Source organism: Dromaius novaehollandiae, chromosome Z (assembly GCF_036370855.1).
Source record: "Dromaius novaehollandiae isolate bDroNov1 chromosome Z, bDroNov1.hap1, whole genome shotgun sequence".
In the NCBI taxonomy this organism is placed as follows: domain Eukaryota; kingdom Metazoa; phylum Chordata; class Aves; order Casuariiformes; family Dromaiidae; genus Dromaius; species Dromaius novaehollandiae.
The window spans coordinates 16,049,685-16,073,177 of NC_088132.1; the positions used below are offsets into that span (position 1 = coordinate 16,049,685).

Here is a 23,493-nt window from a genome sequence, read left to right on the forward strand (position 1 = left end):
TCCTTAAGCGTTATAGCCAGACTGTGCTCTGACTCCAGCTGAGGATCTGTTAGTGCTAACTAGAAAGGAATGACAATTGCTTGGCATGTCTTGCAGAGGACAGTCCTGTGTAGACATCCCATGGAGAAGCTTTCTTTTTTTTCTAACACAGCAATCTGACACAACTGATTCATGCTCATTTTTAACCTTAGAAGGATTGTTGTCTGGTCATTCCTCTTCTTATGTTTGGGGAGCTGACATTCCTGCCTAAGTGCAGTACTTAGTTATTGTCCTCCTTGAACTTCATCTTAAAACAGATTATTCAAATTAGTGTTTATCAGGAGAGCAGACCCAATTCTGATGTCTCAACTAAAATAAAAGTCTAGTTTGCAGACGCAGCAAGAGCAGAGACTCTGCCAGCTGGATTTGGGCCAGTTGTAGTCTACTGGCAATTATTTTTCCAGTTACGGAGGAGCTTTTTAGGACAATCAACAGGACATCGTCTTGTAATCCTGGCTTCCCTGATTGCTCCTCCTCTACTACCCCTTTAACAAAGGCACACAGGAAGATCCTAGCGAGAAGCATGACAGGGCATTGCGTTCTCCATTTGGCACCTGTGCTGTGCTGCGCTGCATTCCCCAGTCTGCGTAGTAATGGAACATATCCTAAGAAACGTATGTGTAAATATGCACAGATTATTCTGCAGACTAGGTCTGAGCCTTGTTGGTTGTTGGCAGGCACCTCCCTGCTGCCTTGATGTTCTGCTCTTTGTCATTATGCCCTTTAGTGTATGATCTCCCTGCCTATTTTCATGATGTGTGACAGTATTTATATCTGAGCCACACACGCACAGCACATTTGTCAGCTAAGGATTTTGCACAGTGCTCTATGAAACATTTCGGTAAAGTCTGGATTACGGACTCCGTTTTCCCCTGCTTGCAGACAGCTCTTCAGGAACAAAAGTCCTGGTGAGTTGACAGAGGGTCTGCACTTATGGGGCACATAAAGTTATGGACTGAAGGCAGAGTAATATAAATCAACATCCTGTCTGCACTTGCTGAGGATCTTGACCGTTTAACAAGGCCTAACATTTGCAAATGTATCTAAATCTTAATGGACTTATCTGATGTTGCGTTTCTTGAAATCCGCGAATCAGTCTGTGGATATGTGCATTTTTCTTCTAATGATTTTTCCCAATGATTTCAATGTGGATTTAAATGTAACTTAATTCATGACCAGAGCCAGGGAACAGTGTTCTTCCTATTTCCTGTTCCCACTACACATCAGGTGGACAACAGTTTCTCCAAAACCCTAACCCAGTACTTCTTTTGCTAACTCAGATATCTAATATGTAGTTATAAGAGCCCTGGGGGCACCTAAATGCATTTCACACAGTCTAGGTTATTTTCCAGTTATCTTTTCTGCTTTTTACTGACAACTTTATACCTTTCTACAGAAACTGGCTAGACTATACCAATTTTCAGATCTCATTGAACTGCTCCTTTGAGTAAGAATTTAATTATCTCAGGTGCTCTAAAATTCTCTCATTTTTGAGGGACATTCTTCCCTTGATATGTTGACATTTTCTTTGGGGTACTTGTCCTATTATCATTTATTCTCTATACCATTTTTTTCTCTCCCCCTATGTCATTTCTTATGTTCATTTTGCTTTGGAAACTGGTTGGCTTGAACAGTAACTGATGAGCAGACTAAGTAAAGCTTTTATAAAAATCTGCTGGTAAAACAAGATGAAGTGAAACAGAAAGAACATTATGAGAAAAATCTCACTTCATATAAACTGAGATGCAAATTGATTAAAATTAGAGTTTTCCTGTTTTTAAAGGAACATGGTGTCTCATCTCATAATTGTCAATTGTCTTTTACTGCTGACTGCTGCTATGAGAGCAAAAAAAAAAAAAAAAATCATTGTTTTCGTTTTCAACGACTGCAGATACAAAGTGACATGGCTCCAGGGACTGGTCTCATGTTGGAAAAGCATTCATTTTGTCTATGTATGTGTGTCCACCTTTTCTTAAACAGCCCTTTTTCATCTGTAAAATGCTGCTGGACCACCTGTCCTCTTCTTTTACTGCTGATCTTTGTCAGTATGTCGTTTACATTGCATAAAACTTCTAATAATAATCTGAAGTAACCTTTGCACATGATCTCATCGGGCTCTCACTGCTCAGGATTAAGTGTTATAACAATGGTATGATCTCATGTCAAGGAGACTCACTGTCCCTCCCTATGACTCTGTCACGACGTTCCTGGAGTGCCTTAACAACAGCGAAGGCTCGTGGATGAACATAAACTCACTTTACTCTGTACTGGACAGGATTACAGAGGAATGGTCATGTGCATTTTGCACACTGAATAAGTGACTTGTTTAAGGATGCTCAGGGTTTTAGAGTGAGGGCAGCCAGCACAATTCAGATCTCTTAAGGGTCAGCCAGCACTTCAGATGTAAGGTTTTCCCATTTCCCTGGCTAAGCATCTCTTTACTCAGAAGGTCATTCTTCTTCCACATGTTGTTTAATAATAATAATAAAAAAGATGCTTCATATTGGCTGTAACGGAAGTGAGAAAGGAAGAAAGCAGCACTGGCCAAAGCCAGCTCAGGTTAGCCAGGCCTTCAGCTGCCTAGTCTTGCAGACATGAAGGCATCTATTGCAGCTGCTAAAGAGCTCTTGTCCTCCTGCCGCACTGAAAGTCCCAACAGCCTTAGTCCTTTAGAGGTCATGGTGCTGTCAATGTCTGCAGTGTTGGCAGCTATTGCTAATGCTCATTGTTGTCTGCTCTTGTTGTAACTAACTGTTGGTAGACAAGCAGGGAGGTTGCATCAGCTCACCAGGTGGTGTTTTTTTGTGAAAAACCTTCATTTTGATAGTATCTTCCTGCATTAGTGTGTCCGCTCCCAGTTGGGCCAGCCAGCATGGTCGTTGGGAAGGACCGGCATCTGCTAAGGCCTTCAGCTGAGTTCAGCAAAAGTTGTCCCTACATGCCACCTCAAAGTGGTTTTACAGTCCAGGCTCTTGAAAACAAATAAATACATACGTAAACAGCTAATAAATTAACCAATATAAAAAACAGTCAGACTTTCCCATATTGTAACAGCTTCAGTTTTTTTCTAGAGCAGGTATTTTCTGCCTTTGCCCTCTTCACAAAGCAGCTTCTTATTAAGAAACATTTAAACATGCAGAGAACCTCTTTTCAGTGAATGTTTCACATTTTTATAAAAATCAGCTGGTAAAACAAGATGAAGTGAAACAGAAAGAACATCATGAGAAAAATCTCACTTTATGTAAATTGAGATCCACATTAGGTAGGAGATAGCATGGTCTCTTATTTTAGCAGGCACTGTAAAAGTTTTGCTGCAGATAGGTCACAGGTGAAAAAGAGAAACATCTGTGGAGAAAAGAAAATTGGGTGGGTGCTTGTGTGAGATTAAAAATCTAGGCAAATATTTAGCTTAGAAAGATTAAGCATTGCGGCTCACCTCCTGTCTTTAATGCACAGTACTTTTATGTATAATTTATGGGAGACAGGTGAGATTTTTAGAATGGACAGAAAAATGCTCAGGTAACACCCAGACGTGTTGTATTACTAGAAGGTGCTGACAAATATGTAGGAAAAGATAGGAATGAATATTCCTCACCGACTATGACGTGTGTGGCGTTTTGAGCATAACCCAGCTTCATTAAAAATGTAGCTTTGAGGATTTCCTAAAGGAAGCTGTTACATTTTATACAGAGTTTCCTTTGCAGTTTATGAGCCAGAGTCTCAGCTGGCTCAGACAAGCATAGCCCCATTTGTGGATTTCTGTCAGCCTGCATAACCCCCGCATACCACTGCTGAATGCAGCAATTGTTATCAAGCCATTGACCACTGTATTTCACTGTTTTTTGCAAAATAATGTAGAGAGAATTGCCTTGCTGTAAAGGATCTCTACTGCTTTAAGGAATGGCTCTCAATGGAGGAAAACTCGCAGAGGGGGATTTACAAGCCGGGGCTGATGCTTCTCACCCTTCCTGAATGCAACAAGCTGCCCAGCCTGCACCAGGACCCCAGCGCCTGCACCAGGATCCCTTTCTTCGGTAACGGGCTGCACGCTGCCGCTCCTCTGGATAGTGGCTTTCCAAGCAAGGGAAGCAGGGAAGAGGGGACCACACTTGTGGATGCCACTGGGAGACCAGGCCCAAGTGGGGGGCAGGATGAAGCTGCTGTGGCCCTGGTGTTGGCTGGCTCTGCAGCCACTGTGTCCGTCCTCATCACCCTGCCCTGGGGAGCTCCCACGGCTCGGGGGATCTCCCCTTCCTTCTCTTGCCTCCAGCTGCAACTGGGGGAAAGCCCTGGTGCAACAGGAGGCTGCAGGGATCCTGGAGAGGATCCCTCCTTTGGGAGCAGGAGCTGCCTGGGGAGTCCTTGTCAGGGCAGATCCGGCTCATGGAGGCTGTCAAGGGAAGAAGAGACCGGAGAGATTTAATCTGGGATCTGAGGGGTGTGAGTCAGCCCTGTATTTGTGCTGGGGTGTCTTTGTGTACTACACTGAGGTGCTGCCTTCTAATAAGGAAGCCAATGACTGTGAAGAGCGAAATTTACAACTAAAATAAAAGCTGACCAATTCCTGAGCAGCAGTTGTTATGGTTGGAAGAGGTGTGCAAAGTGAACACCATCCTGCCAGCATCTGCGCGTTACGCTGCAACAGCATCATCAGCTGTTTGCCTATTTGATTCAATGAGGATGTGGAAAAAAATACCCCTCAAAATTCTCTTCTAAACCTGGCTCCGTACTTGAGAGAAACTGGGGTCATAACATCCTCGTTGCCAAAATCAGTTTTAGCAATGGCAAGATTGCTGTCTGGGTGCCGTCACAAAGACACAAGCCACTGGGGGTCTGCTGGCAGGGAGCTTTTCCCCACTTCCGTGCTCCTTAGACAAGCGCTCAGTCATCGCCTTCTGGACAATACCACTTTACACCTTGCTTTTTCTTTTTTACAGATTTTAAGAAGGAGAATATAACCAGTAAGTAGGCTACTTTGGATGTTAGTTCTAGAGTTTGGGTGTGGTATTTTTGTTTAAGGTACAATATTGCAAATATTGGTAGCATTTTTGTGTTTTACTCTGGGACTGGCTGGCTGGATCCAGGTTTTCACCAGAGAATGAACTGAGCTTTCACATCTAAGGCATGGTGAAATAAATTTCCAGTTCCCTAGTGTTTGGGGAAAAACGTGACCTGGTAACTGTTGAAGGCAGTTATGGAGGAACAATGCTTTTATGTAGTACCCCTTGGTTGTTCTCCCATCTTTCCAACCATTTTTTTCTAGTGTTGCTATGCCCCTTTGGTATTTCTGATACTGTTACCTTGGTCATTTCGGTCCTATGTGCTCTCACTGAACATATACACTATTACCTAGGTGTAGCTGGCCTTACAAGACTTTATTCCCCCAAAGGCCCTAGCACTATACTCTTATCTCTGAAGTCTGGCCATTTCTCACATGACTCCCCTTTCACCACCTGCGAGATCCAGCCATCCCTCACAGCGCTGTCTCTGACTTCTGTCAGCTTCTCGCTTTGTTGCTGGTCATGTCTGTCAGTTCCTGATGTCAAATCCCGTTGTCTTCCAGTCCTGTTCACATAGACAAACCTCTGGCCAGGGCCTCGTCACCTGCTGGCAGCCCAAATGCAAACCATCTGACCTAGAGAGCACATGGACAGAACAAAACCGATTTCAGACCTTAAAAGGATCGTGAAGTTACCCTTGTGAATTTGTGGTTTTGCTGAATGCACAAGGACTGCCTCTGCTGAAGGCATTTCACACTAAAGACTTAGTTTGCTTTTGCAGTTTTATCCTTTTATTAATAATTTCATCTGACATACTGCAAGGGCCTGTCTTTTGCATTGGCTGAAGTGTGCACATTCAGCTCTTTAAACTGCAGTTTAAAGCTTGACCTTTGAATTTGTTGTTTCAAAAAAATGAAGTACAGTATCTCTCTTCTGTTATGTTTTTGAGCAGGGAATGTTTTTGAGCAGGGAATTTCTTGAGAATCAACAGCATTATGTATGCTCTATATAGAAAGAGAACATGAAGAAGGTAAAACTGAGAATTTTTGAGAATTTTCTTTTATGAGAAGCCTCCATCCTTCAAGGCTTGGCTGCCACACTCAACCCATTGCCCAGACCCCAGGCACCCTGCATTGTACACATCAGAGACCAGCATTTTAACATCTTGCAGATGCTGCAGTCTCACTAGCCCAACTGTCCCACTGTAAAAAGCCTACAACAGTAGTCAGTCCTCTCTCCCTGGGGAAAAAAGTACAAAGGAAGGATGGTGGCATGTGAATGGCGCTTTCCTGAGACAGTTATAACCTCTTCTTGGATGTTCACTTTTAAGTGCTGTGCAAACATGCAACCTTTTTGCTCAGCTTTAACCGTATGTTCTCAGGTTGGCATCTCATAGATAGGTACTGCTCAGTGAAGAATCAGAGAGACACAAAAGTAACATTTTAGTGGTTCTTCTCCCCTCTGTTTTACTTGAGAACCACTGTTAGGTGCACAAAGCTCTGGGGCACAAGAACTGAGTTGTTTTCTAGCTTGCACATTGAAGTTATTCATTACAGCTCAATTAAAAAATCTTTATTATTCCCTTTCTCCTCACTGTAGCAAGCATCCATTTGAAAACATCTTCATTTCCCTGCCCTCTACAGACTCAGGGATGCTTTCCTAGTGTTTCTTTTGCCTCTAAAGCCCTCCACATTGCTCCTCAAAGATGTCACACTGATGTTTGTTTCAGACTTATGGCAGAAGCACCAGATCAGAGTTCATGATTATAATGCATGGTTAAGATTTTTCCATGTCGGCTACTAGTTCAGTGAAGAGACAGGTTTCAAGTATTGCTCTGCTTGCCTTTGAATGGGAGACATTTAAAATGCTTGGCTCAGACACAAGTGTTTTTGGGCAGCCTGACAAGCTCTGCAGAGCTAGCGTTGCTGGCCACGTGTGTGCTGTTAGCTTGTGTGTGTGAGGTATAACGCCGTAGCTTAAATGCCAGTCAGAGTAGCCCAAGTTAATGTATTTCGCCTTGCATTTGTGAAGGGCTAAGTGTGCTTATGGTATTCGCTGTCGTTCCTAAACTGACATGCTTTCACTTGTTGGACTACGAGGACTTACTTGATCCTGTGTTTGAGCTCACTCACACAGTGCAGACATCATCATGGTGATGTTCCTGCATACTCATGGGTAGTGCCTGGGTCTGATGGAAATGCAGAAAGCTATCGGTCTGCAAAAGACCCATAACTGCAATAAAGAACACAGTGAATGCTTCAAGATGAAAAGAGCAGGTAGTCATCATACTGGGTTTTGATTTACTTTAGCATCGCCTTCTACACTGGTCCTTAAAGGAATGCTCAGCTACTCTAAACAAGCACCTCATTACAACTACTGCCCCACAAAAAATAAATCAACTATGTCTCTCCTACAGAAGAGACTGTACAATCTGACAATCCGCTCAGATAAAATAAAGTGCATGCATAGCTTTTGTCTGAAACTTGGATCAAGCCTTAGACAAATCTTTTCTGAAGCTTAAAAAGATGTGCTTAAAATTCAAAACTCTTAGCTGGAAGTTTAAGAATATATATACAGTGCAAAAAAGTTATGCGACAGTGCTTACTGGCTTACTAATTTATCTAACAAGGTTAATAATGCGACACTGAATATATGGACTGTAACGCATGACAACAACCAGAATGTTAGCCTATGATCAGCAGAGTTTCCACAAAATTTACTAGCACATGTGTAAGTGTGTGAGGCTTTATCTCCTCTATTGTCACTCCAGCTGCATAAATTATGCCAGCATGCATTAAACTCTCCTACAAGGGCAGATCATGTCTACATTTTTGTCTTGGGAGCATATTCTTGCAATAAGAATCCTCTCAAGATTTCCTGCTTGCCTTTTTTGCAGCCTTTGTAAGATTCGGATATGGAATGTGAACTATGTGAACATCCTGCATTATAAATAATGTTATTTTATGCTAATAGTATCCCTTCAGAGTTGTAGTTCCCTTCAGCTTTTCCATACATGCCAAAAACCACAGTCTGTCTCCAAATATTCAGGCTAAGAAGACAAATGCTGTACAGGGGTATCACAATAGGACCTAATTAATTCCTGCCCTCTGCTACCTTCCCCAGGAGTTTAGGTCGCTCCTTGCTACTGTCCCGCAAAGGTGCAGGATGTGAACTGTGAAACTAATGTTGCAGTATGCCTACTGTCTTTGGCTTGCTTTGGCACTGGCTGCATTAAATGTGGGTCTGTGCTGCGTTTTGTGCATGAAAGCACAGTGGCTTGGATAGACACAGTGACCGTCACAAGCACACAGCTCAGTTAGTCTGCAAGAGCTCCACTTCCTGTTTTGGAGTTTTATCAGATTTAATCTTAGGTATTGAGCTCAGAATCATTTAAGTGTGAACAGAAGGCTAAATAGTCTCTTGACTGCTATTGTCTTTTATGCATATCCAATCTGCTGCTATCATCCCCTGTTCTCATGTAATGACATGGCATTTACACTTGTGAGTCCCTGCTGCAGGACGAGGTCTCAGGTGGCTTGTCCCCATGTTGTTTCTCCCCAGGGACTTGCTACAGCGGCAACGGCCGGTTCTACCAGGGTGTTGCCAACGTCACGGCCTCCGGCATCCCCTGCCAGAAGTGGAGTGACCAGGTGCGCAACAGTGTGTGACCCACCATACAGAGAGCTGTGCTCGAGGTCCGCTCTCCCAAAGAGGTTACCAGAGCCGGGCAGCCCAGTCCCATTGATAGGACTGGGTTAGCGACAGGCTGCCTTCGTTCTTGCGTTGACTGGTGTTTCACGGTCTCAGTAGTTCAAACTATGAGTTACCCCTTCCCACTGCAAGATGCATTCTCAGTGTTTCTTGCAAATTACTACAAGGCTGTTTTGCTTCTTCCTTTCTTTCTTTATTACTTTTTTTTTTTAATACTAGCAGGAAAAATTATACTCAGACATTAGTGCAATTTATTTCCTCCCACAAGGTTCCTCACTTACACAGAAGGACTCCTCAGGTCTTCCCTGAGCTGTCTGATGCAGAGAATTACTGCCGCAATCCAGGAGGTGAAAATGATCGTCCCTGGTGTTATACAAAAGACCCGTCTGTGAACTGGGAGTACTGCAGCGTGTCTCCTTGCGGAGATGGTAAGTATGTCTAATTTATGACTGGTACCACAGTTGTTGTTTTGGGAACACCTAGGGTCTTGGCATCCTCAACGTCACACCGTGAATTTCAAGGCCATACTAATTTATTCTGACTTCTGGATTCAGCCAATGCTGTTTTTTCTCAAAGACCCACCCAGCATCTTTGACCAGGAGGTGTAATACTCATTTTACAGATGGAGAAAGGAAGACAGAGAAGCTGAGTAACTTGCCCCTGATTACAGTAAGGCCAAAGGATCAATTTAAATTTGCAGTGCATTTTGCACTGTGAGATATTAATTGGCCATGAATGTGTTTCAAGGAAAAGGCAAGGTTTAAGGCACCTGAAATATTTTGCAAAGTTCTTTTGCTTTTGATGATTTTTCTCAATAAAAACAAATCCTAACTAAAAAAAAATCTGAAAAGCATGGAAACATTTTCTTTCTGTGGTGTTGAAACCAAGCCTTTCTATTATTTCTTTTTTAAAGAACAATTGTTTCAAAACATATTTCATTAAAATATGCATTTTTAGGATCTCAAGATTTGGAAATAAGGCAGTTCCTCTTGGACTTGGAATAGAGGTCTTGTGGGCCTCAGGGAACACAAGTCAGTACCAGTTTAGCAGGCCTTAAAAAAGAATAATTTAATAAAATTTCTTTCTATTCTCAGTGATTGCATATACAAATTAGCAGTTTCTAGGATAGGTCAAAAATATTCAGCAGGTGGCTACTTGAATAATGATTTTTTTCTAAAGGTATTTAGTCCAATGTACTATTTTACAGTAATTTACCATATTTGGACCCACGAAGGCATTGAGGTACAAATTATTGAAGGCAGGGGACTATTCCAGGATATTATCACTGCGGACTTACCTTGCTTTTACAATCCTCCCTGCACATTGCTTGTGGGATGCATGATACTGTGTGATGTGGATCTTTGATCCTTCCCCATGCAAACGTCACTTCATCTGAACACTTTTTGAGGCCATCAAGGGTAATGTCCCACTCGTAATTCTTACAGACTGTCTGATTCCTTGTCAAATTGTGGGGATGAAACCTTTGTCTTGGGAATTGTGCCTTGGTCACTACCAGATCCTGGATTTTCATATTTGGCAGGCAAGCAGGGATTTTGCTTCCTTTAAATCTAGCCTGCCCACCCCCCAGCCCCCCATGAGTACGATACTCTTGGGAAGTCATACTGTTATATCTATAACGTCACAGTAATCTCAGGACAGCAGGCTGATTCCATAAGTACCTCTTTAGGGAAAGCCCTATAGACTAAAAGAAGAATAACCATCTGATTTTGTTTTCATTACAGCATCATTATCATTAGGAACGAGAAAACCAAATGGAGAAACTCCAAATCTCCCCGCTCCTCCTCCCTTTTCCCCGACCTACTCCATGACTGTTATCATTTCGATCATCTCCAGCTTTGCCCTGATAGTGATCCTTGCTATTGCCACCCTGGTTTGCTGCCGTCGGCGAAAGCAATGGAAAAACAAAAAGAGGTAAGGGCCAGGACTTAGTTCAAGGCAACAGATTCTGTTTTGAAATGGAGCTTGCCTGCAGGCCTAGACTGCTGACTGAGCGTAGTCCAGCTAGCTCTTGGTCAGGTGAGCAGCACTCCCTTCATCTGTTGCAATGCCAGAGCAAGCTCTCACAAGTCAGTGTTGCTCTGTATCAGAGCAGAAGCTGAGCTGGTGGCTATTTTGGGGGAATAGCGTGAGACCTTGGGGCGAGGTTCTGTCAGCAGCCCTGCTGCGCCTCCTTTCTCCTTTCTGGAAGAAACCAGCCCCAGAGGAGATGCAAAAAGCTGTCTCCTGGCAGGGGATTGCATGCACACTGATGTAGCAACTGCTCCATCGTTTCAGGGAGTCAGAAACGCCAACGCTTACCACTCTGCCCTCTGAACTCCTCTTGGACAGACTGCACCCCAACCCCATGTACCAGCGGATGCCCCTTCTCCTCAATCCAAAATTACTCAGCCTGGAGTATCCACGAAACAATATTGAATACGTGAGAGATATTGGGGAAGGAGCATTTGGCAGAGTCTTCCAAGCAAGGTAAGGGGCCTGTGTGTGAGTCCTCGCTACCTGGAGGTACTGGGAGAAAAGAGCAGTTGGCCAACTGTTTTCTGAAAACCAGAAATCTTCTGTTTATTTACTCGAACTGTGCAGAGAAACAAACTATTCAAACAAAAATCAAATACATATGGTAGAAGAACCATTTGGTAAAACTCAGACTTAATCGTTTCTGTTGTTCACTGCTTTCCATTGATAATTGCTAAACTTTTGTCACAGATGCCCTGTTCTTCTGTCTAGTAGATACAGTGTCTCACTCACATACCAAAGTCTGGAGTAAAAGCCTAGCTAAGTTTATCATGCCTGTTTTTGCCAAGAGTATTGCCTGTAAAATGTCACCTATTGTGAAATTCTTGTATTTTCCAGTATTTGCAAATTGTCAGTGTGTAGTGTCCCACATTACAAAGTCAACACGGGCCAATGATTACTACAGAGGGCAATGTGTCATGCTGCAGTTAGGTCCTGACCCAGTTTCCATTTAATTCAGCGGCAAAACCAAATCCAACCAAACAAAAAAATCCCCTAAAAACCCAGCCCATTTAGGCCAACTTCTTTTTCTGCCCTTGTTACTTAGTCTGCTTTTTCGGAATTCACAGCCGTTGCTGCCTGTTTTAAGTTTAAGGACTTAGATGTGATCCCAGTTCTGTTGAATCTCATAGGAGTTGAGATCATTCCCTTCCTCATGGGTGAAAACCCAAAGAGCTCAGTCCTGCTTAGACTGATGTGGATTGAGGGACTCCTGTTAGCCTTAGCAGAATCTGTAATTTTGGCAGGACAGCATTAGGCGAACACTGGAAAATCCCATCCTAAAAGTAGTGAAAGAATGTGGACAGGCTGTACAGTTTTGTTTTTGCTGGGTTGGGTTGTCTTTTCTTTGTCCTTTCACAGCTAATGGGTCTGTGATGTAGCCAGAATGCAGCATGGCTGATTTTTTCATCATATCTGGAGTAGCGTGCGATGGCAAAGAAAATACAGGGAAATATCAGAGTCCTAACATGGGCCAGGACCTGCTGGGTGGAACAGCTCCCATTGACTTCAAAGCCAAGGGACTCTCCTTGCAAGGAGATGATACTTTTGATGTTTATAGTTGTACTGTTGACATATCTATTAGGAAGTGAGTTATACACAGGTTAAATCTGTTAGAAGGGGGGAACAGTTTCAGTAGATGTGACAAATTTTTTTTTAATGAAGGGATGTGGAAGAAATGCAGGCACACTTTTCTTTAATATAGAGAGAGCTAAAAATAAAAAAGTTTAAAGGGCACACAGTGGGGAAATCACAGATGCTTAGCCCGTGATTGATTGTTAACTTGGATGGCTAAGTTGAATGCACCTGAACTTGAATCAAGAACAAAGCATGTTGGTGCTGTGTCACAGCTGTGCTCTGGACACTGTATGTGTGCCACCCTAGGGATGCAAAACAGCCTTCATCCCAGGTTATCTGACTATCTAAGATCTAAAGAGGGCATTTAGTACACTCTGCTGAATGTCGGCTTCTGCCCATCACAATGGGTATCTTCACAACACTGCAGAAGTGCAAGCAGGACACAGTCTTTGTGCCAAATGCTACTTCAGTGCTACATCAGGAATTTAAATAGAATTAGGTGCTGCATAGGACCTTTCTGAACTGGCCTCTGTATGGAAGTGACTCTAATGACTCTCATCCATATTGAACAGAACCTCTCAAAGGCCATTAAAATGTCATTAAAGCAAGTTAAGCAAGTGTTGAAGTGATGTAGAGACCTTTCATTTGGGTTTAAACTACTCCAATTCTGCGTTTCCTTTTAAACAAACCTTTTTGCTATTGTTAATGGAAACTTGGAGAAAAAGAAAAAAAAAGCAACAGACCTTATCAGCCAGCTTTTGCACACTGGAGAGTATTATACCTTGGGATCGTGTGTTCTCTGTGGCTCAGGGAAAGAGCTACAGAAGCATTGCTTCTCAGAAGCTTCTTTTTTGTTACTAATATCTCCATCAAAAGTGGCTCTGAAGCCTTATATTTCCAGGGAAAATTTAAGCCACTGGCATTTCTGCACACAGCTGGCACATCAGAAGAGACTGCTGTGCTGACATCCAGTAGCACCAGCTGTGCATCCCTCTAGGTCACTGAAGCTATCACGACTTAAATTGTTGCCTTCTCACCTCAGATGGATAAAAGGTACTTGTCCACGTGTGTTAAATGGACATCTCAGAATAAGTTTAGCAACCTTTTACTTCTCCTAGTATAGTATGTCATCCCTGTAAACATAGCTCTGCACATAGTGCCAGTAATGCTTTGCCAGTTGGCTTGCTTTGAATCCTGATTCAGTGTTTACTTACTTCTGGGTCAAGCAACATGTTAGGACAGGAAGTGACTGGCTATTATTTACTAGCTACTTCTGAAAGGCTGCCATTTTCACTAAGAACAAATTCCCACTGGAGAGGATGAGGAAGTAACCAGTTACCTTAGCAGATGTCTTCGAAACGAGATTAGGGACCTGGCTTAAGTCAGTCCCAGTTGGGTTGTGGTCGCCAATTCAAGATCTTCTACTAAGGGGAATACTGCCTTTACCCTCATGCACCGTCAGGGCACAATGAGTAGCTTTCAAGCACAGCGCAGATCAACAAGCAGATTTCTCCCAGGGCAGAATCTGTGTGATCTAGCCCAAGGCTGAAGCCCAAGACTGCCTAAAACCCTGGACGTGAGGTCTTTGCCAGCAGTTCAGCTCCACAGGCCTGCTGGGACTCCTCTGCAAAGTCACAGCTCTTCGTCTATGTGAGAGGCAAGGCTGTCCCTAAGGCCCGACCAGGGCTGTGGAAAGACAGTCAAAGGTTAGGATGGCAGGGGTTTCTCCACCATAGATTTCCTTATTTTCTTTTCAAGTGCAAAGGGTGTTTCTTTGACCTGCTGTCTCGAATATAACTGAAAAACAGTGTGGATGTTTATTTAGAAAAATCCCACAAAAAATCCCCTGCCAATTCACAGTACTTTCCTGCATATACAGTTTTCTCCAAGGGAGAGGGTAAGAGTAGGTCTCTATCAGCCTCAACAGATGTTGACTGCATCATTTAATGGTCTAACAGAAGCTATCCAGATATAATGCTGAGGAAGATGGGGACCAGAACAAAATCTAAAATGCAGATTCACGTTGCTCCTCAATCTTTTGCAGTTACTGCTCTGGAAAGAAAGTCTAACCAGAAATCAGAAGTCAGGTACTATTTCGCAGACTAAGAGTTTAAAACTCTACTTGCACCACAGGTTAGTTCTTTGAACTGCAGGTACCTAAAAGCTAAATGCTGCCAGTGCTGCACAAATCTATCAATGAGGCAGAACGCAAGGACAGGTCCTCTGTCCTGTCCACTGCCATGCAAAAACAGTGTAAGTATTTTGTCTAAGCATTTGGAAATCATTAGAGAGGAAACCTAGTGTCATTTCTGTTGATGTCTCCTAGTTCTGGAATAAAATTATCTGTCGTCTACAGAATACTCCATGTTCTGGCCTGGAGCATGAATTCTTCTGTTTAAATTCAGCTGTATCAACTTTGCATTACTCCACTGCAAATGTATCTCTACCACACTCTGCAAAGACTGTCTTTTGGGCACCGAAGGGCTCAACTTCAACAGCTCTCTGCCAAGACTGCTAACAAAGACTCGCTCTGTTCCAGTTCAGTGTGATTTTCCCACAACTGCTAATGACTGGATTGAATTTAGGATATCAGTTCTTGTGGGTGAAATTCTTTGCTGTTGCTTAAGGCTCAGCAAAAGGCCGTGTGCACCTTATTCTCATTTAAGTTCCACTTAGTTTAGTTTACGCTGCATGGTTTCAGTGATGGATAGATGGATACATCTACTTCAAGCTCTGGCCTAGGATGAGTTTCTCCCTCCAAAGCACGCAGTATGAAGTTGTGCCTGCCCCTTGTTTTGACACGGCACTAACTCTGCTAGCCAGTGATGAACTGTAATCTACAATCAGGCTGTATGGAAGAGAGAAATGTCCTCCTCTTATTTTTAAATGCTCTGCTGGGTGCTTCAGAGTATTGCTACTGACTTTCTCAAGCACTGAGATTTAGCAGCAGCTGATACATGAGAAGGCTTCTCTCCTCTTACTGGACTGGAAGCTCACTCCCAGCAGAGGGGAAAAATGAAAGACATTTTGCTTTAATGGGGGCAGTAGCAAACAAATGTGGAGTCTGTTGCTCTGCTCCCGCATGCTGGACCTCCTCACCCGAATGTCTCAGCAGTGATCTGGCTGCCTGCGAGATTCCTTTCTAGATGGGCATCCTGCCATCTTCTGGCATTTGACATTTATAGTATCCAAGTGCATCTGTTGCAACTGCCATATGTCTGGAGTAGATGACAGGGAAACTGGAAGTTTGCTTTGGAAATCGGAACCTCCTCTTGGGGCTACTGAACAGTAAAATAACCTGGCATTTAAGCAATGGGAAGGCAGTCAGGCCAGTGCAGTAACATGAAACTTAAATAGGTGCCACTTTCTATGGGCTTTGGCTAGTTACCTGTAAGGAGAGTGTTTTAACTACAAAGGCATGGCTTCTGCAGGACCCCTGGGAAGAGCTTGTTTGGGCAACAAAAGTGCTTGTCTGAAGTTTGGCACACATTTGCAGAGTGGAAAGTTACTGTGCTCTGGAAACAGCTATCCCTAAATCTTTGGCAAGTCTGTCTAATTAAATTGTTTAGAGCAGAGTAACCTTTGGATAAGAAAGCAAAATCAGTCTGTGATTGCTCTAAGTCAGGAAGCTCCATTTCCTATGGATTTGTGTCAGGAGATAACTAAGTGCTAAGTAAAGATTTGCCACCATCTGACTAGGGTGCATGCATGTATTAAGTTGCTCCTCAGACAGGGCAAGTATATGGTTTGCCTCTTCTGTCCAGCCACCTGTTTCCACAAAACTTGCAGGAACATAGCTGTTTTCCAGACTTCTGCCTCACCTTGTTAAACTGAAATTATCTAATGGGTTTGAAAATCATTAGAGTGCAGACACACACAAACATAGACACACAAAGAACGATTGTATAAGTCATTTTCCTTACAAAACTGAGGGAATGTATTTGCTTTAGTTGTTAGTTAACCGTAATAGTAGATGTACCAGTGCCACCGTTGTGCCTGGTGTGGGACAAGATCCAGTGAAAGATGGCTCTTCTATTTCAACATTTTCATACAAAATATGTTTATTTTTGACTCTCAGTAGGCTCCACCATTACATCCCCAAAAGGAATGACATAACTGGTTTGATTCAATCCAGTTTGATGCCCTCCATCAAATTTCTGGTATATCCTTCAATCCAGGTTAGCAGTTATTTATCTAAGCCTGTTTGTAGCCGGTCTTGGTAAAGAGCCTCTAAACAAAAAGAGCAGTAATCAGAAACAGTTATAGCGGATTTAGTTCTCCCTGAACTAAGTTAAATATCTCTGTGCTGTGCAAGGTAGACAGGCCCAAGAGGGGAGGTTAGTCTTTCACATTCCTTCAGTCAGTGCTGAGGACTTTTTTGCCTGTCTGCCTGTGATTTTTAATACAAACAGAAAACATTTTCTTTGCATGCATCTCTCGCTGATATCTTTCCCTTTTTTCACCGTCCCTCTAGGGCTCCAGGACTGCTGCCTTATGAGCCTTTCACAATGGTGGCAGTGAAAATGCTAAAGGAAGAAGCGTCTGCAGACATGCAAGCTGACTTTCAGAGGGAGGCAGCCCTCATGGCAGAATTTGACAATCCAAACATTGTCAAACTTCTAGGTATTTGAACAACGAGTCCTACTAAGGGATATCCCCCTCTGTGAATCCACTGGAGCTCCTTTTGGGGTGCAGGGGTGAGCACATAGGCATGACTAAGGCTTAATGCAAAAGGCAATGCCAGTTTCTTCTACAAGAAAAAATGCCTTTTGTGAAAGAGACAAACTTTTCTGTGTGCCTCTACATGCTCTGTTAAATTATTTACTGGCACAAGTCTCAAAATAAAGATTTGATGCTATTGCCTTAAGAGGAAGGGACGTTATAATAAACCCTCTTTTTCTTGTGTCACAATATACCCCTGACCATGCTGCCACATAGCTCTGCTTCCAGTTTAATAGCATTGGCACAAATGTCTTGCAGGGAACACACAAGCTTGTTGGAGCTGTGATTTATTTTGTGGGTATGTAAAAAAAACAGGGACAAGTCTTGTTAGTTTTATGGGTCCCACTTACTATTGCGATGTCTGAACACTCACTAGCATTAAAAAAACCTAATGACACAAGCGAAAAATAAAAACCCAACCACAAAACCAGCCTCTTCCTTCCCCTCCCTTCCCAGCTGAAAGGAAACCCTAGTTTATTGGGCTTTTTAGAAAGTCTTGGCTCCATAGCTCTGCTAATAGGTCATTCTTCTGTTAAGAAAGCTGCTTACCAGGTTTTATTTCAGTAGATTTTCAGTTTCTGACTGAAGTAGACGTCATTAGCCATCTTCACCTAGCAATCCTGCTATAAATTGTTGTAGGCAGATCTGATCCTTGTGAACAAGCAGTTGAGGTCTTTATTTATTTCAATAATAGGAATTCAATAGGAAGCTCCACAAAGCTTGGAAATATGTAAATCCCAGTTTTGGGAAAGCTGGATTAATACAAGTTTTTCAGCAACAGAAAAGAAAAGCAGGAAGTACCCCAAACTGGAATAAACATCCTGTTTATTGTCAACACATTTTAAATCATGAAAGGGCAAGGGGACAGGAATAAACTAGTTCCATATTGTGGGGATGTGGGGAAATAGCCACGTTGTTGAACACAAGTTAGACAATAAAACTTTTGCATATGCTCCTCATGTTTGTCAGGACCTGATGTTATCACACTGGGAACAGCTGCCTGTTTTTTCTCAAAAGATTCAAGTGGTAGATCATCAAAAAGAATTTTGTATTTCACAACAAGTTGGATCACTAGTTGCTAAATAATGGCCCTAAGAAAGGAAAGCACATACACTTTAAATGCAGGCTTTTAGTAGTAGGCAAGTTAGTAACAGGCATGCTAATAACACAGTATTTTTGCCTCCCTTCCCTTCCCTTCCCTTCCCTTCCCTTCCCTTCCCTTCCCTTCCCTTCCCTTCCCTTCCCTTCCCTTCCCTTCCCTTCCCTTCCCTTCCCTTCCCTTCCCTTCCCTTCCCTTCCCTTCCCTTCCCTTCCCTTCCCTTCCCTTCCCTTCCCTTCCCTTCCCTTCCCTTCCCTTCCCTTCCCTTCCCTTCCCTTCCCTTCCCTTCCCCCTTCCTTCCTTCCTTCCTTCCTTCCTTCCTTCCTTCTCTCTCTCTCTCTTTCTGTTATACAAAAAGTAATTTCTGCAAACCACATTTTGCATGTGCTCTTTTCAAAAACACAGAGGAATTTGGGGTGCCTTTGTTTTTCAAGTATACCATTGAACTCTTGAACATGTGCCTGAAAATGCTTTTCCTGATTATCCCTGAAGTCTACCTATATATGTGTATCTCCTATACCTATAGCAGTACGAATACAATAATTACAATAATGAAACTATTAAAAAATACAGTAGTCAGGACTGAAGAGATTGCTTCTTGAAAGCATGACCTTCCAGTTGCATCTTGGAAAATGCAAAACTCCTGTTAATGCCGGTTTCACCAGGACTGGGCTCTTAATTAGGTACAATTCCAAATCTATATCCTCCTCTTTGGATGTCCAGACAAAGCGGGCAGCTGCATGACTTGATTAGCATCTCTTACAGTGCTCAGCACTGGGTCACTGGCTGAGGGAATTTCAAAGGCACAAAGTGGCCTGATGGAGGTTAAAGGTGTTTGCGTGCCTCATCTTTCCCTCTGCCTCCACATGCATTCCTTGAAAATCTCCTCTTAGTGTAAGGTGTTTTTTTTTTTTTTGAACCTTCTTTGCTCCCCAAAAAGTCCTGTGTGGTGCATCTGTTTCCTTTCAGGTGTGTGTGCTGTTGGGAAACCGATGTGCCTGCTGTTTGAATACATGGCCTACGGGGATCTTAATGAATACCTGCGTGACCGCTCCCCGCGCAACCTCTGCAGCCTGGTGCATGGCAGCCTGGACACGCGGCTCCGTCTCTCCAACCCCCTGGCCCTGTGCTGCACCAGCCAGCTCTGCATTGCCAAGCAGGTGGCTGCCGGCATGGCCTACCTCTCCGAGCGCAAGTTTGTGCACCGCGATTTGGCCACCAGGAATTGCCTGGTGGGGGAGAATATGGTAGTCAAAATTGCCGATTTTGGTCTCTCGAGGAACATGTATTCGGCGGACTATTACAAGGCGAATGAGAACGATGCCATTCCCATTCGCTGGATGCCCCCCGAGTCCATTTTCTACAACCGCTACACCACGGAGTCCGACGTGTGGGCCTACGGGGTGGTGCTGTGGGAGATCTTCTCCTACGGCATGCAGCCCTACTACGGGATGGCTCACGAGGAGGTCATCTACTACGTGAGGGACGGCAACGTCCTCTCCTGCCCTGACAACTGCCCCCTGGAGCTCTACAACCTGATGCGCCTGTGCTGGAGCAAGCTGCCCTCTGAGCGGCCGAGCTTTGCCAGCATCCACCGCATCCTGGAGCGCATGTACGAGAGGGCAGTGGCTGCCGCGCAGGTCTGAGGGGTGCACTCTGGAGGGCCCTTTCTCCCGCGTACCCTGCCTCGGTGGCGCCGCGCGGGCAGCCGTCAGCGTCAGCAGGGCGGATCCACCCCGGTGGTCTGATGCGGTTCAGCCTGTGGTGGAGTGGACTCCCAAGCCGCGGCTCTGCACAGGGAGCTCCTCTGCAGAGCCGGGCCCAACGTGCTTAATCTGCCAAAGGGAAAGGGAAGAAGCTTTCTTTCTTGAAGGGGTGTCTGTGAGCCACGGTTACATTAAAGGAAGAGTGCTTTAGGGAGAGCAGAAATAGCTTGTTCCTCTGTCGAGCAAAGAGTTTAGATTGTATCTCCCCAAGGTGGACTATACCTTCCCTACTGTAAGACTAATTTCCAGTCACGACACCTGGTCTCCATCAGGTTAGAGACGATCCTGGCCTTGCTAACTCGGTACTTATATTTGGAATGTCAAACAGTTTGGAATGTCAAACAGCAGCAAACAGTTCTCCCAGCAAAGCAAACTAACATTTTGATGTCTGCACTTCCCTCCCTAACAATTGTCTCCATGTACCTTTACATTTATGCACTTGGCTTTTACCCTTCCTCATGTGTTTTCAACCATCATCTTAAAAAAAACCCAAAATCACAGAAGACAAGCCTTTTTTGGATTTTCTTTTACTATTTTATTTTTGCATACTCACTTCCTTTTATAAAAAAAGGATGTTTTGAAGCCATAGGCCACCCGCTTTTTCCTTTTGATTTCCTTCTTCTCTTTGGCACTTATGAACATGACTAACAGAAAAAAACAAGACCCCAAAGGACCACCAGCCGTAGCCAGCATAACATGTTGCAGAGATGAGCAAATTCCCACGAAGCACAAAGCCTTATATTTTCCAAAGAGGGAGCCCCACAGTGAGATTCAGAGATAATTTATTTGATTTTTGCCACGATCTCACCCCAAAATTTATCTCAAGTATAACAACCAATTTTTCCTGCCTCGCCCTTGCAACAAAGCTGTTTGGTGCTAAGGGAGAAATTCAGCTTGAGGGTCTGGTCCCTGGAGGCACGTATTCTCTCAGGCATATTTCATGCCCTCTGACTGCAGTACAGTTCTCTCTGCACCAAGAGCTGGGCAAAAATGCAGCTTCTGTATTCAAAACTTGCACAAATGTGTGAAGCATCAGTCACACACATCTCGTTGTGACATGCATATCACTTTTAGTGAGAAAACATGCTTTCTTTTTAGAGAACATGGCAGGTCCTGTTCTTTATTTTTTTCCTTTCCCCGTTCTATTTTTGTCTCATTTCCATTTTCTACTTCCTTACATCAGCTCCTAATCCCTGTATGTCCTGTTGCAGCATTCACTGACTACCTTTCTTTGTGCTATATCATGAAGGTAATTAAGGCTGATGTGTGTTATCAGTGGCCTTCAGAGTTAACATGACACTTTAGAGGAGTGTGGACAAAAATGGGAGTCCACGCCTAACACAGTAAGTGTTGCAGACTGGAACAAACACAGGGCAAAGATAACGCTGCCCTGGTTACAGGTGGTCCAAAACCCACTTGCAAAAATCAGCTGTTGTCTCTCTGCCAGAAGTTCTCAAAATCATAATGCATACTTCACTGCCTTCATAAAATTAGTTCCTTGCAGGACAGATTTTACCTTTTGCTTCCTTGGGCAGAGAGGAATAGCAGACCCAGAGTCTCATCACTGATATGAAGTAGAGTCAGATCCTGGGTTGTTCGTTATCCTTACAGCATAGGAGCTCTAGCGAGTGCGTGGTCCATGTGGCTTTTGTCATTTTTACGCACTGGTTGTGTTCATCCAAGAAACAGCAGCAGACAGTGGCCATTTATAGGGCTATCAGGAACAGTCTTGTTTTTTGAAAGGTAAATTTGAAAAGCTATGCAAACCATTATGAAGAACAGAACTGAAAAACACGCACTCTCTGCTATGTTTTTCTGTAATGTGAGTTAATCTCTTCTACATGTCATAACCTTATGTTTTTTAAAAAAATAACTGTCATTCTGAGCATTTTGGTTGTGGCCACAAGAGCACAGTTTAATGTTTTCAGACCACTGGCATCTATTCCACTCAAACCAAAGAGCTTGCAGTCATCTGAACAGTGGGAAGAACAAGAGGAAGCTCTGCTTGTGCTGTAAAACATTGAAGTGCTAAAAATGTTTGGATATGTGCACAAAATGACCAGTGCTATCATACTCATTTACAAGTCCTTCCATTACAGAACATCTTACTGAGGCCTGAATGCTAAAAAAAACCAAAGCCGAAGAACTCCAACACCCCCTATTCAAATAAATAATTATTGCAGCTCCTGACATAGCTCTTGTTACCACTTTCTGAGCACCTCATAGTCTTCAGGATGTTATATTTTGTCACCTACCTGGCAAAGACTTACTGTCATCCCTGCAGTACAGTAGTAGGAATGAGCAATGGAGACCCTGGGGGTTAGGGTTTCCTGCGGACAGCCATGGGCTACCCCGTCCCTTCCCACAGCACATGAATGAACACTGATCCAAAAGCCTTTGGGATGTGCTAATGACAAGCTATGTCCTGCCTAAGAAGTTGTGCTTTGCACATTCTTCAGCTCCTCATATGTGCTGTTGTCGCTGGGAGCGATGTCCCAGATCAGGCAGATGGGCCTGCAGTGGCTGTCCAAGGGCAGGAGGGCTCTGCTGCTGAGCTGAACCCCGGGTGTTTGGCCCAGGGGATTCTCCATCTTCATCACTGTAAACAAGGGTGCACTTATGATCGTAAGAGTTGGCTTTAGTTGTTTTGTTTCATCTGCCACCCACTTTTTGAGCGACTGTGCACAAGTCACATCACCTTTGTGCAATTCAGTTTTCCCACGGCTAAAAGAAAGAGGCTGCTGCTTCCTGCCTTCCACTTTTTGCCTGTTTTACCAAGTTAGACCTGAACGGCATTGCAGCAGGGACTTTCTCAGCCTGTGCATCTCTATTGCACTTGCCACAGTGGCCCCTGGTCTGCCTTGTAAATTGGAGTGCTCAGGGTGGCAAGGATTTTATCATTCTCTTTAGAGAGGACAGGCTCAGGCCTCGAATGTGAAACAGCAGTGTGGGTCCAGCATAAATACTCCTAGGAAACCAGCACCTTCTCGTAACCTCAAAAGTTACACTGACAGCCCCAAGAACAGACTTGTGGAGAACCTATGTAACATGCTGATCTGAACAAAGCAACCCCTTTAAAGCCTGGAGGACAGTTTGCATTTCTGCCTTCTAAGATCCCAGTGCTGGCAGTAGTCACTTGCTCTTCATTTCCCTCAGCTGGATGGCTTTGAACCCTGATCACAGTTTCCTTGTTGTTTAAATGCTGGATGCAGCTTCTGATGTTAAATACCTGTAACAGCACGTGCTACAAAGTTCCCTTTGCTCCCTCTGTGCAAAAGGGATTCCCACAAACTTGGAAGAGTAGCCCTTTTCATTGCACTTTCCTAGCCAAAGCTTCCTCTTGGTGGTGGCAGTTCATGCCCTGGCCAGTTGACACGGGCCAGTAGTTACTGAAGAGTGGAAAATTTGGCTTTCCTTGTGCAGCATTCCAGTCTCTGCATTGTCAGCATGCACTGAGATGTGCAGTCCTTAGTGACTGTAGCTAGGGATGGAAAATGATTCCCATGCTATATGGGGAAAGAGATCATTTCAAGATCATCTCAGAGCA

At 43.8% G+C, this 23,493-nt stretch overlaps 1 protein-coding gene across 1 annotated transcript in view; it reads left to right on the top strand.

The window, feature by feature from the left end:
- Positions 1-21,171, top strand: part of MUSK (muscle associated receptor tyrosine kinase) — a 58,533-nt gene extending 37,362 nt beyond the window's left edge. Inside the window, exons 10-17 of the mRNA XM_064501919.1 lie at positions 3,898-4,073; positions 4,977-5,000; positions 8,601-8,689; positions 9,019-9,178; positions 10,493-10,682; positions 11,046-11,237; positions 16,834-16,982; positions 19,150-21,171. Of these exons, the coding sequence (XP_064357989.1) occupies positions 3,898-4,073; positions 4,977-5,000; positions 8,601-8,689; positions 9,019-9,178; positions 10,493-10,682; positions 11,046-11,237; positions 16,834-16,982; positions 19,150-19,826 (1,657 nt within the window). The 3' untranslated portion in view covers positions 19,827-21,171. The remainder of the gene's footprint in view (positions 1-3,897; positions 4,074-4,976; positions 5,001-8,600; positions 8,690-9,018; positions 9,179-10,492; positions 10,683-11,045; positions 11,238-16,833; positions 16,983-19,149) is intronic.
- The last annotated feature ends 2,322 nt before the right edge of the window (positions 21,172-23,493 follow it).